The sequence below is a fragment of the Carlito syrichta genome, unplaced genomic scaffold (genome assembly GCF_000164805.1).
Source record: "Carlito syrichta isolate Samal-C Ts95f unplaced genomic scaffold, Tarsius_syrichta-2.0.1 Scaffold302316, whole genome shotgun sequence".
In the NCBI taxonomy this organism is placed as follows: Eukaryota; Metazoa; Chordata; class Mammalia; order Primates; family Tarsiidae; genus Carlito; species Carlito syrichta.
The window spans coordinates 49228-63381 of NW_007246412.1; the positions used below are offsets into that span (position 1 = coordinate 49228).

A 14154-nucleotide genomic window follows, 5' to 3' on the forward strand; every position below is an offset into this window, starting at 1 on the left:
GGTCTCGAACCCGCGGGCTCAGGCAATCCACTCATCTCAGCCTTCCAAAGGCACGGGATTACAGGCTTAGCCACCGAGCCTGGCTATTATTAAAATATCTTAGGCCATATATACTTGGATCTTTTTTTAGGCACAATCCAGTTTAGGGTGGCAGTAATTTTTGTTTTTATCTATACTAATTAGGGTATGTAAAACACCCCCCTCAAAGGACCCCTGTGGTAGTTTTCCATTACTCTGGAGAATTGGGAGGGAGGTGCTTTTCTGATATACAAGGGCTTTACATATATGAAACTGAAACTGAGAAATTTTTCTCATGGAAAATTTTCATATATGAAACTGAACCTGAGAATTTTTCTCATGGAAAATCAACATTTGAGTTCCATCTGATACTGCCTGTCTTATTAATTCATCTTTTATATGGAGTAGAAATTTAGTACAAAAGAATGACTTTCCATTGTAGATTTTCAAACTTGTGTTTTCAGGCAAGGGAATAATTGACACGGTAATAATTGATGCTTTCTATTTGTATAATATTATAAAGGTTATAATGTTTTGATGATCATACAAAGTTTTTCCAAAAAGTGAGTTTATTTTTTCAAATTGTTCTTTTTTGTCTGCTATATGCTTTATGGTCTTACACAACAAAACTAGATGTTGCAGATCAGTGATTCCCAACTGTTTTGCATCTTATTGCCATTTTTTAAATTATCTGATTCATATACTGTCCTTCTATCTCTTACATGTATTTTATATATTGTATAGCATTTTGTAATAGTACTTCTATAAAGTTTCATTTGCTTTGAGAATATTGAAATTTTGAGGAACAGAGAGAAACTGAAGTGTTGCAACATCAAGCATTGATAACCACAGACTGTCTATGCATCTCTTGGTAGCTTTCAACATAGGCAGGACAACTTGTCATCAAGAGGAGGATGCCAAGGTTGTGGAGTTTACCATTGTCATTTATCAGTCTTGATGTCTTAGGGTGTATTTGAGCACACTTAGTGAGTAATTAGGACAAATTTAACAAATGTTCTGTTAGGAAAATTTATGGTACAGAGTTGTATTCTGGTTTGGACTGTTATTTCTCCAAAAGTATGTTGCAATATTGGGAAGCATTGTACTCTTCTTCCTGGCAGTCCGGAGTTGAAAAGGATGAGGCTGAAGGCTGAAGCTCTCTCTGGTGAAGCAGCACAGATGAAGTCACTGTTAACATGCTTCCCACCATATGTGTTTCTGTATCTCCTTCCTTTCGTTTTTCCTATACTTTCTTGTGCCTCAGTATTAATTAACTAGCTCTAAATCTGTGAACTTTGTTATGATAGATGAACCCAAAGTGATATAAGTGCTCAGACATTACAGAGATTTACAATTTGTTTAGTCAACAGTAAAAAATAGAGTCATACATTGGTGGGCAGTTCTCCTTCACCTGGCCACCTGGGGATTCAGACTATGACAGTGTTGCCATCATCGTTATGAGGCTACAAAGGTTATCTGGGCACTGTTTCTCTTCTTCCACAGTCAGACAGAGGGAAAGTAGAATGGAAGAGTGTGGATGGGAAGCCTGGAAGTGCACTCACATTTCTTTTGCTGAGACAGTCCTGTGGCCAAACCTAACTATGAAGGAAGCTGGGAATTGTTTGCCTAGCTGTGTGTCCAAGAATAAGAGAACATTATATTAGTCTGCCAGGGCTGCCGTAATGAAATACCACAGACCTGGTTGTTTAAACAATAGACATTAATATTCCCACAGTTCCGAAGGCTAGAAATTTAAGGTCAAGGTGTTAGTAGGTTTGGTTTCTTTTGAGGTCCCTTCGTGGCTTATACTTATAGATGGTCTTTCCTCTGTGTGCCTGCATCCCTGTTGTCTCTTTTTATGTCTAAATTTCTTCTTCTTAGCCGGGCTCAGTGGCTCAGCCTGTAATCCCGCACTTTTGGGAAGCTGAGGTGAGTGGATTGCTTGAGCCCGCGGGTTCGAGACCCGCTTGGGCAGCGAAACCTCATCTCTACAATAAATAAAAAAATCAGCCGGGTGTGGTAGCGCGCGCCTGTAATTCCGGCTACTCGGAAGGCTGAGGCGGAAGGATCGCCGGAGTCCAGCAGGTCGAGGCTGCGGTGGCCGGGAGCGGCCACTGCACTCCAGTCTGGGTGACAGAGTGAGACTTCAACTCAAAAAATAAATAAATAAATAAAAATAAAATAAAAATAAAAATAAATAAATAGATTTCTTCTTGTTTTAAGAACACTAGTCAGATTGGATTAGGGCCCACCCTAATGGGCTCATTTTGACTTAATCACCTGTTTGAAGAGCCTACTTCCAAATACATTCATATTCTGAGGTACTGGGGGCTTCAACATATTAATTTTGTGGCAGACACAGTTCAAACCATAATAAACACAGATTTTTTTTTTTTTTTGCACAACTAACAGCCTCTTTCCTCTTCCCCACTTTGTTACTTTCTCTATGTATGTTTAATCTGTTTGTTGTAAATCGGAGCAAAGATCATGGATTTAGAGCCAGTAAGAGTAGATTCAAATTCTGATTCCACTGCTTTGTGGTTGATTTTTCTCTCTGAACATCAGATTCCTCATCTCTGAAATGGGGATACAAATTTCTACCTTGCAGTTGTTTTGAGGAATGCATGAAGAGGAAAGTCTGTGTAGGGCTGGGCATGGAAAATGTTAGTGTAATTCTTTCTTCCATTGGTGGTACCTGGTTTGGTGGTTGGTACTCAGGACTGCAAAACTTTCTGAATTTTGCAATAAAAGTCCAGACATTCTCAAGGATTATGTGGAATGTTGAAGATGGTTCCTGAGATCGTCAGGTTTATGAATCCATTCATAAAGTTACATAACTGGCATTTATTGGATGACAATCTGGCATAGGTTTCCCTGGGGAGAAATACAGCTTAATTATTTTTTATCTGAATTTTCTGAAGACATCCATTTTATTAAGGCTCTTTTGCCAGTTAACCTCATTCTGACCTAAGTTGAAATACATGAGAAAGAAAATAAACAGTACTACTTCTATTTTAAAAAAGCCTCTTCAATTATTTTATATTAGCAAAAATAGTAAAATCAGAATGTGTAATAAATATTGATTGCTTCAATTTTTAAAGGATTTTGGTAGCTAATGTACATCTATATGTAATTGGAGGAAAGTCAAAGAATGTGCTAGTTTCTATGAGGATATTTCCTTATTTGTTTTACCATTTAAGTTTGGTAGATTGCTTTCCTTTTTTGAAGAATTCTTTTTCTTTTTTTTTTTTTTTTTGAGTTGGAGTTTCCCTCTGTCGCCCAGGTTGGAATGCCATGGCACATTCACAGCCATCACAGCCTCAACCTGCTGGGCTCAGGTGATCCTTCTGCTTCAGTCTTCCAAGTAGCTGGAACCACAGGTGCCAGACCACGCTCGACTAATTTTTTTGATTTATTGTAGAGATAAGATCTCGCCAAGTTGCCCAGGCTGGTCTTGAACCCCAGGACTCAGGCAATCCTCTCACCTCAGCCTCCCAAAGTGCTGGGATTACAGGCTTGAGCCACTGCACCTGGCCTGAAGAATTCTTATAGCTTATAAAGCTATGGTAAAATTTTGACTGATTTTGCTTATATAGAATTTTGCAGCTATGAGAGTTAAATTATTAAGATAATTCTTTAAAAGTTTTTATAAACGTGCTCTGCAATTATGGGGTAAAAGCTTATTTTGAGGATTTTAAAAATAGATCTTTAGGGATTTTTTTCAACCTGTTAAAGTATGCTATTGACTAATCATATTTTGTAAGTATTTGCAATATCTCAAGGCATCCGGTTTGTAAAAGCCAACTGTTTGCCAGCCTGACTTTCTGTTTGTTCCTTATAAAAGTAATTCATTATACACAGAAAGTTTTTATCTGGCTCCAGGGATAAAGCTTACATGTGAAGTACTCAGCTTGACTGTTTAGGCTTGGATTGGAACCTCTTCATGCTCATGAACACAGCTATCATAGCCTCTCTAGCAATGTGCAGAGCTGGAATGGTTGCGTCTTTGATTTTTTCTATGCACTCTGGAGCTGGCTAAATCAGAGACCCTTTAGATAATGGATCAGTGGGTCAGATGTTCAACAATTTCTTACCACCTCCTATCTATTATTAATCCGCTATCTCTTATTCTCATATGTATACATACATACATAAAAATGCTTTGTCCTTATCTGTAACTTTTATTTTTTATTTCTTTTTTTGAGTTGGGTTCTCACTCTGTCACCCAGGCTGGAGTGAAATGGCACTATCACAGCTAACCTCAGCCTTGACTTCCTGGGCTCAGGTGATCCTTTTGCCTCAGCCTTCCAAGTAGCTGGAACTACAGGTGTGTTATCACCATGCCCGGCTAATTTTTTAATTTTTTTGTAGAGGTGGGTTCTTGCTATGTTGCTTAGGCTGGTCTGGAAACTCCTGGCTTAGGCAATCCTCTTGCCTTGGCCTGTCAAAGGGCTGGGATTACAGGCATGAGCCACCACACCCGGCCCTTATCTATAACATTTTTAAAGCTTAAGACCCAGCACTTTAATGCCACCTGTGATGTGTGTATCAGGATGTCTTTGGCTGCCAGAAACAGCATTCTGCCTTAAGAAAGGTGATTCTGCCTTAAGAAAGGTGATTTCTTGTGTTCTGACAACAGAATAGCGTCTTGTTATGACTAGATAGGTATAGGCCAGGGGGATTCTGGCTGTGCTCATTTATTCGCTCAGCTTTGCCCTCCTCTTTGAGCAGCCTTCTTCCTCCAGTGGTTTGTAGAAGGCCGCAGCAATTTCAGGCCTCCAGTATGTATGCCACATTATCCAGAGGATGAGACAGTTCTGCTGGTTCCCTCTTGAGCAAGGAAACCTCTATTTCATAAGCTCTTAGCAAACTTTCCTTATTCTTATTAGCCTTAATTGGGTTACATGCCCATTTCTGAACCAATCTCTATAGGCAGAACAATAAGATGCTCCTCAGTTTACAAATGGAATTCTGAACTAGTCATTAATAAGAGAATAAAATTACCCTTAGGCCTGCCAGGCCTGACTCTGGAATGGTTTCTAAGATCATGTCTCCCAAAGCTCACGGAAAAAATAGAAATCAGAATAGTGGCAAAAAGACAAAATGGATGGTGGGTAGATACTAACAATACTCAGTGCAATATTATGTTGTTACAATGCAGTTTCTTTTCCTTCCTTCCTTCCTTTCTTCCTTCCTTCCTTCCTTCCTTCCTTGTCATAATTTCAGTCTGTCACCCAGATTGGAGTACAGTGGCACGATCCTAGCTCACTGCAGCTTCTACCTCCTAGGTTCAGGTGATATTCTGCCTCAGCCTTCCGAGTAGCTGGGAGGGTGCCACTATATCCAGCTAATTTTTTGATTTTTTTTTTTTTTTGAGTTGAAGTCTCACTCTTGTCTCCCAGTCTGGAGTGCAGTGGCATGCTTACAACCACCACAGCTTTGACATGCTGGCCTCAGTTGATCCTTCCACCTCAGCCTTCCAAGAAGCTGGAACTACAGATGCACACCACCACGCCCAGCTTATTTTTTGATTTATTGTGGAGACGAGGTCTCACCAAGTTGCCCAGGCTGGTCTCGAACCCCCATGCTCAGGCAATCCTCTTGCCTTGGCCTCCCAAAGTGCTGGGATTACAGGCTGAGCCACCAAACCCGGCCTTATTTTTTGATTTTTTTTTTTTTTTTGTAGAGATGAAGTCTCACTGTGTTGCACAGGCTAGTCTTTAGCTCCTGGACTTAGGCAATCCTGTCTCTCACCTTGGCCTCCCAAAGTGCTCTGATTATAGTCGTGAGCTACCACACCCAGCCTTACAATGAAGTTTCTTAATGTGTAAATGCTAAAGTTCAGGATGTCTTTACCTTACTCTATTTTACATTTTGTCAATTTGGAGACTGTATTACATTAAAAACTTTCCTTGTCTTCCTAATACCTGTTTATGAGAAATCTATTTTGGTTTGGATACGTGTATCCTATAATTTGTATTACTTATTTATTTGCTAGTATGGAGTCAAGTATCTCCATCTCAAGTTCTTGTTAAAGCAGAAAGTTTTTCTTGAGCCTCTAATTTGATGCCTTATAGGCTAGTAAGTTAGGAATTTCCCCATCTGATTATATGCCATTGAATAATTCCAGTAAATAGTGTTGAATGCTCCTGGAATCATTATAAAATTTTGTGGTAAACCTGTTTCTTAGTGTCTTCTTGGTCTTAATATTTTTAGTGGTTTCTACTTAAATCATAATTGAGATTTTTTTTTGGTGTGATTAAAGTCTGTGAGGGCCCGATTCTTTTTCCATTAAGATAGAATCTAATAATTCATTGATTTCAGATTTCATGTTAGGTATGATTCATTCAGAGTGGTATAATATATTACAAAATCTTCTGGTAAATCCTTAGCTTTTGGTGTTTAGTTTAAGCTAAATCAGTCTTTTAAAATTTAGTGTTATAGAGAAGCCACTGATATATTTGTTACTATGTTGCAGTAAGTTGTTAAATCTGTTTTAAAAGTTAGTAATTTTTCTAGCAGCTTCTAATTTTAATACTTTTAAAACTGCATTTTGGTATTTATTTATTGAGACAATACATGGTTAGGAAAGATACTATGAATTCAATAACATTAAAGAATGAATTTATATGAATCACAGTCACTTGTGAATCTATCAAGAATAGTGTGCATGCATGAGGCATTTATTCAGTCTGCTGTCGTCTTGGAGCACACAGAGATTAAGGATGCCTTACACTAACCAATGGTACCTCTACTTACCCCTAATAATAGTCAGCCAGTTAGGAAACTATAATTAAATTTTTTAGATGAGTGCTTTAAATACCCAGCTCTTCTAGTGATGAAACTGTTGACTGATCTTTGAATGCAACCTCTTTCAGTTGTAAAATATTAAAGCCTAGAGCTATAATAATATAGCTAATAATATAGAGCTAATAATATTTAGCTAATAATATAGAGCTAATAATATTTTCCTTCTCTATCTAGCTAATAATATAGAGCTAATAATATTTTCCTTCTCTATCTAGCTTGTACATGGTATTAAATAAGTATTAGCTGTGTCAGTGAATAAATGAATATTTGAATGATGACTGTGAGTGCTTGACATCCTACACTTGTCTTGGCAAAAGTGTGGAAATAACTCCCACTGGGAGGGAACTGAGTAACCTTACCAGGGGAACTTAATGTCCATGAACAGAAGGGAGCAATAATTATTTCATAAAGTTGGATATCATGCCAAGTCTTTCACCCACAGCTTGTCTTGTGTCAGGAAATATTTTAAACAATTTTCCCTCCTTATTGATTTATTTAGATCACAGTGATTTTTATTTTTAGGGGAATGGCTTTAGGAAAAAAACAAAAACAAAAAACAACCTCCCCCCAAAGAATAACTGAACAAACAAACAAAAAAAGGAAATACAACAGTCTTTGGTCTTTTGCAGATAAATGATAAAATTAACATTCAAAAAGGGAAAAGGCCCAATTGTGTCTTTAAAAAATACCTCTTATCTTCTTTCTTTTGTTATCTTCTCTGTTTTCTTCTGCAGTTATGTCTTGAAACACCTGGTAAGGTGCTAATTTTGTTGCTAATTTTGTCTTTTATCCTTATGTCTAGGCCTTTACCAGGCTGTGTCTGAGGTATATAGGACATTTCTTTATATTTGCAGGATTTGCAGTAAACATCAAATCTACTCATTTCCGTGTTATACGTTGTAAAAAATCTGTGCACACGCTCCTGTTTGCTAACCATCTTTAGTGATGTCTCTGTTTCCGTTTTTTAGTGTTTTGGTATACCCTTTCACAGTCTTTCACTGTCCTAACTGCATAGCCTCATTTGCTGTAGTAGGGAGGGTAGATGACTTTGAGTGAAGCCTTTTCAACTGATAAGCAAGTAGGTTGGGGTAATGCTTTTTCTAAGTTATTCTAATTCTCCTAATACCAACTTTTAAACAATATCCTTGACTCAACAGAACTGATTGTGATTACATAGGAATACTTATTGCTTTAAAAAATAAAAATGGTATATGGCTTTTATTAGAGGTGCAGTAGAATACAAAGTAGAAAATAAAGATCACCTGTGATCCCTTCACTTAGTGATAAATGCTATTAACAGTTTATCATTTCCTTTCAGCCTGTTAAAATGCATTTTTATAATGTTGATATCAGGATATAGAATCTTTCTTTTTCCCCCTCACTTAATATTATAGCATAAGCTTTCCCCTTTAATAGAATATGATGAATCATTAAGAACTCTTTGTAAATATTTTTAATGGTTTTGTAGAATTTTCTCGTGGGAATGTACCATACTTTATACAATCCTTCCTCCAAATTTTGTTCCTTTTAGTTTTCCAGTTTTTGTAAATTAGAAAAAATGCTCTTATAACATTTTCCTGAATAATTTCCGTGTCTTCATTTTCATTTGTTTCTCCAGGATTAATCAGATTTTACAAGTAGAATTACTGGATATCAATATTTTTGGCTAATTGATACATGCTTGATAAACTTCATTTTTCCAAAAGATTGTGTAGTTCATAATCTGAGTAGATTGTCCAACTAATGTTTAATTTCTACATTAAGTATCATGATTTTTCGACTGCTAATTTAAGAGGCAAAAAGAGTTTCTCACTTTTGGGCCTACATTTCTTTGATTTTTTTACTGAGGGTAAACTTTTTTCTATTTGGTTGTTAGCAGTTTTTTAAAATTATCCATTCGTATTTTTCATTTATCTATTAGGATCTTAGTGCTTTGTTTTTATATAAATTTTTGTGAGCTTTTTATTAATTTCTTTTTAATTAATGATTTTTAATTATTATAATATATAGAGTTTTCTTTTTCTGAATTAAGAAAGGTAGATTTATTAAAGGGAAGATATGTCATGAAGGGCACAATGGCCAGGGCAACAGTCTGCTCTTGCTGCTGTTTGCTGCCTAGACTTTTCATATTTAAACCTATTGATATTTCTCTTTGTACTTTTTCCCTTTGCTGTAAATTTAGGAAGCATTTCAAAAATTTACAGTCTAGAGAAATATTCACCAGGGTTTCCTTTTTTTTCTTTCATTTTATGAGTTGATTCTTTTCTTTTAAAACGAATTCTGATCTACTTAGAGTTTAGTTTAAAGTGTAATGTTACGTTTGGGTAGATTATTTTTTTACCCAAATGCCTAACTCATCATCTTACTCCTTTTGTTCTTCCATTTTGTGATGCTGCATTTATTACATTTTATCATCTTAGGCTATCAGGGTAAGATAGTATTTTGAAATTGCTTTTTCAATCTTTCTTTCTCTTGACCTATTCTTTTGAGGATTTGCTCATTTGGAACTTTTATTTACTACCCTGCTCCTTTTTTGGCTTTATTTTTTTCCCTTCTGTTTTCAATTTGTATTTCTGCACTTTCCAGAATTTTCAAAAAATTGATCCACATGTGAGTGCTTGAAGACAGCTGCACTGTTATATTCCTCATTGTATTCCCTGTAGCCCTTATCAAAATTATTTAATTTTAAAAATTAGAACATTTGAGAGATAAGGAAAAGCACAGAGAAGAAAATAAGTTTGTTTGACCACTCGAATATACCCTGGTTTTGTTAAATGTTATATGAATTTACTGTAAACTATACAGTGCATGTGTATATATATTTCTTATATATATAATTTTTATGTGGTATACATAAATGAGAAAGTCATGTATGTGTATATTATATTAAAACAAATGTTATTTTATGTGCTTTTTATAATAATTTTATACCTTTAAATATTCCTCTGTGTCTTAAGTAAATTTAACTTGTTATAGTGATTTCCTCCAGTCTGTACATTAAATAAATTACTTTATGTGAAGGAAGATGCCATTATTTTAAAAGTGAATGAATTTCAGAGCAATAATATGGACAAAACACCCAAGTTGTTTCTGTTAAGATGCAAATATATGCATGCGTTTTTTAAAGTTGTGTCAGTCACTACATAATTGTTTTGTGAAGGTTGAATGAGTAAAATCAAAGGACACAACTAGGCTTTACATTTGATATTTTCTCAGGAGCCTACATGTTCTTGATCACTTGATATTTTGTGGAGTGGTAGCATAGAGTGCTGGGACTGATCCTTAGTTATAGATGTCTCAGAGAAAGAAATGAACCCAGAATTTCTAGGGTAGGAGAAATTATTTAGATGTCAAATCAAATTTGTGAGATCATTGGCCACAAAGTTGGTACAGTTAGAATTCAAAGGGGGTGGGCCGGGTTCTAAAAGGTAAGGCACATCACCATGAGACTGGAGGGTGCAAATAAAGTGGGAGGAAAAGTTGAAACAAACAAGAGGTTGTTAATAGAGAAGAGGCTGTGGACCAGAGGAGTAATGAAGATGACTGTAAATACCTGGAAAGGACAGTGTGGCACTTTAAATTTGCCACTTGGTGTGGAGGCACCCGTAAGATCTACAGCTTTAAATCACTGAAGAGCCTAGCAGCATGACCTTTAGGAAGAATCATCAAATGCATGTGGTTTACTTTCTCAAATTCTCAGGGTTGGGCAAAGTATAGTGGAGTATTCCAGGTGCTTTCCATAGGCTAAAGTGGAGAGGGCAAAGGAAAGGAATTCATTCTTGAGAATTTTGAGAATGTGGTGAAACTGCCCAGACTTCAGGGCGTTATATTTGGGGAACATGTCTCTTGATTCTTGCTCTTTCATGGAGATTGAGATGAGAGAACCAAAGGTCATCCAACAAATCATTTGGCAGGGAGTCTAGTGCGACAGAGTAGAACTGTTTTGATTTCAAGGCATTTTCCTATCTCTTCTCAAAGTTACTCTGTATTCATTTAGGGTGGGTTAATCTAACGTGTTGGAAAATCTGGTGACATTTGTTAAGATGATTGGAAATATTTTATTTTGTAATTCATAAATTAATATTAAATGAACCTTTGACATTGATGATCTTTATGACTTGTCCAGTTTGGGTACACATGGTTTATTTTTAATTTTTAATTTTTTGAGTCAGGGTCTCACTCTGTCACCCAGGCTGGAGTGGAGTGGCACGATCACAGCTCATTGTAGTCTCGACTTTCTGAGTTCAGGCGATCCTTCTGCCTCAGCATGCCAAGTAGCTGGGATTGCAGGCACGCACCACTATGCCCGGCTAATATTTTATTTGTTTTTTTGTAGAGACGAAATCTTGCAACATTGCGCAGGCTGTTCTTGAACTCCTGGCCTCAAGTGATCTTCCCACCTCGGCCTTCCAAAGTATTGGGATTACATGAGCTGCCGCGCTAGGCTTTAATGGCCTGTGCAAAATGTTGCTCTCTCTGTGAATGGCAAGAGAAATAAGCCAGATGGGGAGAGCAGTGCTAAAATTCCCATGCTGAGCAGGAGGTGGGGCTTGCTTGCCATCCAAATGGCTGCCTCCTGTAACTCATACTCGTCATATTTCTTTCTTAAGAAAATGACCAATCTCACCTGTGTTATGGTCTTTAGGGGTCTTTTGGAAAGAGTTAATATTTCAGAGGTTAAATTTCTGAATGCTTAGACACTACTGGGCATTCAGGAACTTAATCAGATATTAGAATAATTAGAACATAAAGCTTTAGAAAATAATTAGAATATAAGACTTTGGAAAATTAAAATATAATTTGTATTGTTTTCTATGATTTTATTAGGTAAAAAGGCTCCAGTTTTATTCAGTAAAGAAATGATTGAGTCGATGAAGGAGGGTTCAGTTGTTGTGGACTTAGCTGCCGAGGCTGGCGGAAACTTTGAAACCACGAAACCAGGAGAACTTTATGTACATAAGGTATGGCAAAAAGCATCTTCAATCTAGGAGTCAATTCTCACATGTTTAGTGATTTATGAGGGGATATTTATTTCTTTAAATATTTGGAGAAATTGAGGCGTGAAATTTTTTAAAATTAAAAATACGCTTGAGTCGGGCTCGGTGGCTCAGCCTGTAATCCTGCGCCTTTGGGAGGCTGAGGTGAGTGGATTGCCTGAGCCCGCGGATTCAAGACCCGCCTAGGCAGCAAGACCTCATCTCTACAATAAATCAAAAAATCAGCTGGGCGTGGTAGTGTGCGCCTGTAATTCCGGCTACTCGGAAGGCTGAGGCAGAAGGATCGCCGGAGCCCAGCAGGTCGAGGCTGCAGTGGCTGGGAGTGGCCACTGCACTCCAGTCTGGGCGACAGAGTGAGACTCCAACTCAAAGAAAAAAAAAATGCGCTCATATAAAGCTCCTTTTGAAATATGTATTTATGTTTGTTGGTATGTGTGCATATTTATAAAGGTATATAATTTCAAAACTTTGCATTACATATGAATGAAGATTTTTCTAGAAAGAATGTGAGCATAGAATAGTAGACCTTTTTAACTGTAATTTTGTTCATTCAGGGAGTTACTCACATAGGCTACACAGACCTTCCCAGCCGAATGGCCACTCAGGCTAGCACACTATATTCCAACAACATCACCAAACTCCTGAAGGCCATCAGCCCAGACAAAGATAATTTTTATTTCGATGTGAAAGATGACTTTGACTTTGGTACAATGGGTCATGTCATTAGAGGAACTGTAGTGATGAAGGTAAGCAAAGAGATCTGTTCCTTCTTACATTTTAATGTAAATTTGTTTCATGATTTCTGTTTATGGAAGAATCCTATTTTGGAATTGAGATATATCTTAATAAAGTGTTGATATGCTAGGTTTGTGCCAGTGAAAACTTTAAAAATGCAGAATGATTTAAAGAAAAATGTTTCAAAGACTTATAAAAAATATACATTACTTTTGAAAAGCAGAAACAGGCCAGGTGCTGCAGCTCATACCTGGAATCCCAGTACTTTGGGAGGCTGAGGTAAGAGGATAGTTTGAGCCCAGGAGTTCGAGACCAGCCTGGGCAACATAGCAAGACCTTGTATCTACAAAAAATAAAAAATTAGCTGGATGTGGTAGTTTATGCCTGTAGTCCCAGTTACTTGGGAGGCTGAGAAGGGAGGATCACTTAAGCCTAGGACTTTGAGGCTGCAGTGAGCCATGACTGCACCACTGTACTCCAGCCGGGACAGCAGAGTGAGGCCCTGTCTCTTAAAAAAAAAAAAGCTATTTTCTATTTCTAATCTCTGTTAGGATGGTGAAGTGATTTTCCCGGCTCCCACACCGAAAAATATTCCTCAAGGCGCCCCAGTAAAACAGAAGACAGTGGCTGAGTTAGAAGCTGAAAAAGCAGCTACCCTTACACCCTTTAGGAAGACAATGACAACGGCTTCTGCATATACAGCAGGTAAGGATCTAATTTGTTAGTGTTTAGTACAGATTGTTTGAATTTTTCAAGTGTATTAATTGTCAAAATTCATAAATGAAATGCTGTTGTCCGTTTTTGGATTAATGAACCTGAATAGACCTGATTTTTCACCAACAATTTACTTACTTGTCTTACCTCTGTGAAATCGGAGACTTCATTGACAAACTCAAGAGATATAGGCATTGTGCTAAATACTGGAATGAAGGCATGTGAAATAACATACAGGCTATTAATACTTTTCCTTTTATAAGACAATATCTTAGGCAGTTCGGTGGCTCAAGCCTGTAATCCCAGCATTTTGGGAGGCCGAGGTGAGAGGATTGTCTAAGTCCAGGGGTTGAGACCAGAAACTTGGTGAGATCTCGTCTCTACAATAAATCAAAAAATTAGCTGGGCGTATTGTCCTGTGCCTGTAGTTCCAGCTACTTGGAAGGCTGAGGCAGAAGGATCGTCTGAGTCCAGCAGGTTGAGGCTGCAGTGGCCATGAGCGTGCCACTGCATTCTAGCCTGGGCGACAGTGAGACTCTGACTCAAGATTAAAAAAAAAGAAAATATCTTAAATATAGTTATTAATATTTTAATCTGCATCAACTATATTGAGTAGTAACTGCAGTCAGATTATGCTAGTATTAAGTACCTATAAATGTAGTTATGATTGTTATGGGCTTTGTAAAACATCAGTTGTAATAATCTACAGTTAGATAAGACCAGGGAACCAAATGTTTGCTTTGAGGAATAAACACTATGATTCAAGGTATAGCTCTAGTATAAAAATATTCAGTGTTTTAATTTAGATCTCCTTATGTATGTGTGTGACACACACACACACACACACACACACACACACACACACACACACACACACGTT

General features: G+C 37.2%; 1 protein-coding gene across 3 annotated transcripts in view; it reads left to right on the forward strand.

Annotated features, from left to right (window-relative positions):
- Positions 1–14154, forward strand: part of NNT (nicotinamide nucleotide transhydrogenase) — a 99274-nt gene that overhangs the window by 34066 nt on the left and 51054 nt on the right. For all 3 annotated transcript variants that reach the window (XM_021711476.1, XM_021711474.1, XM_008056296.2), the window contains 3 exons: positions 11656–11789; positions 12380–12571; positions 13112–13265. In XM_021711476.1, the coding sequence (XP_021567151.1) occupies positions 11656–11789; positions 12380–12571; positions 13112–13265 (480 nt within the window). The remainder of the gene's footprint in view (positions 1–11655; positions 11790–12379; positions 12572–13111; positions 13266–14154) is intronic.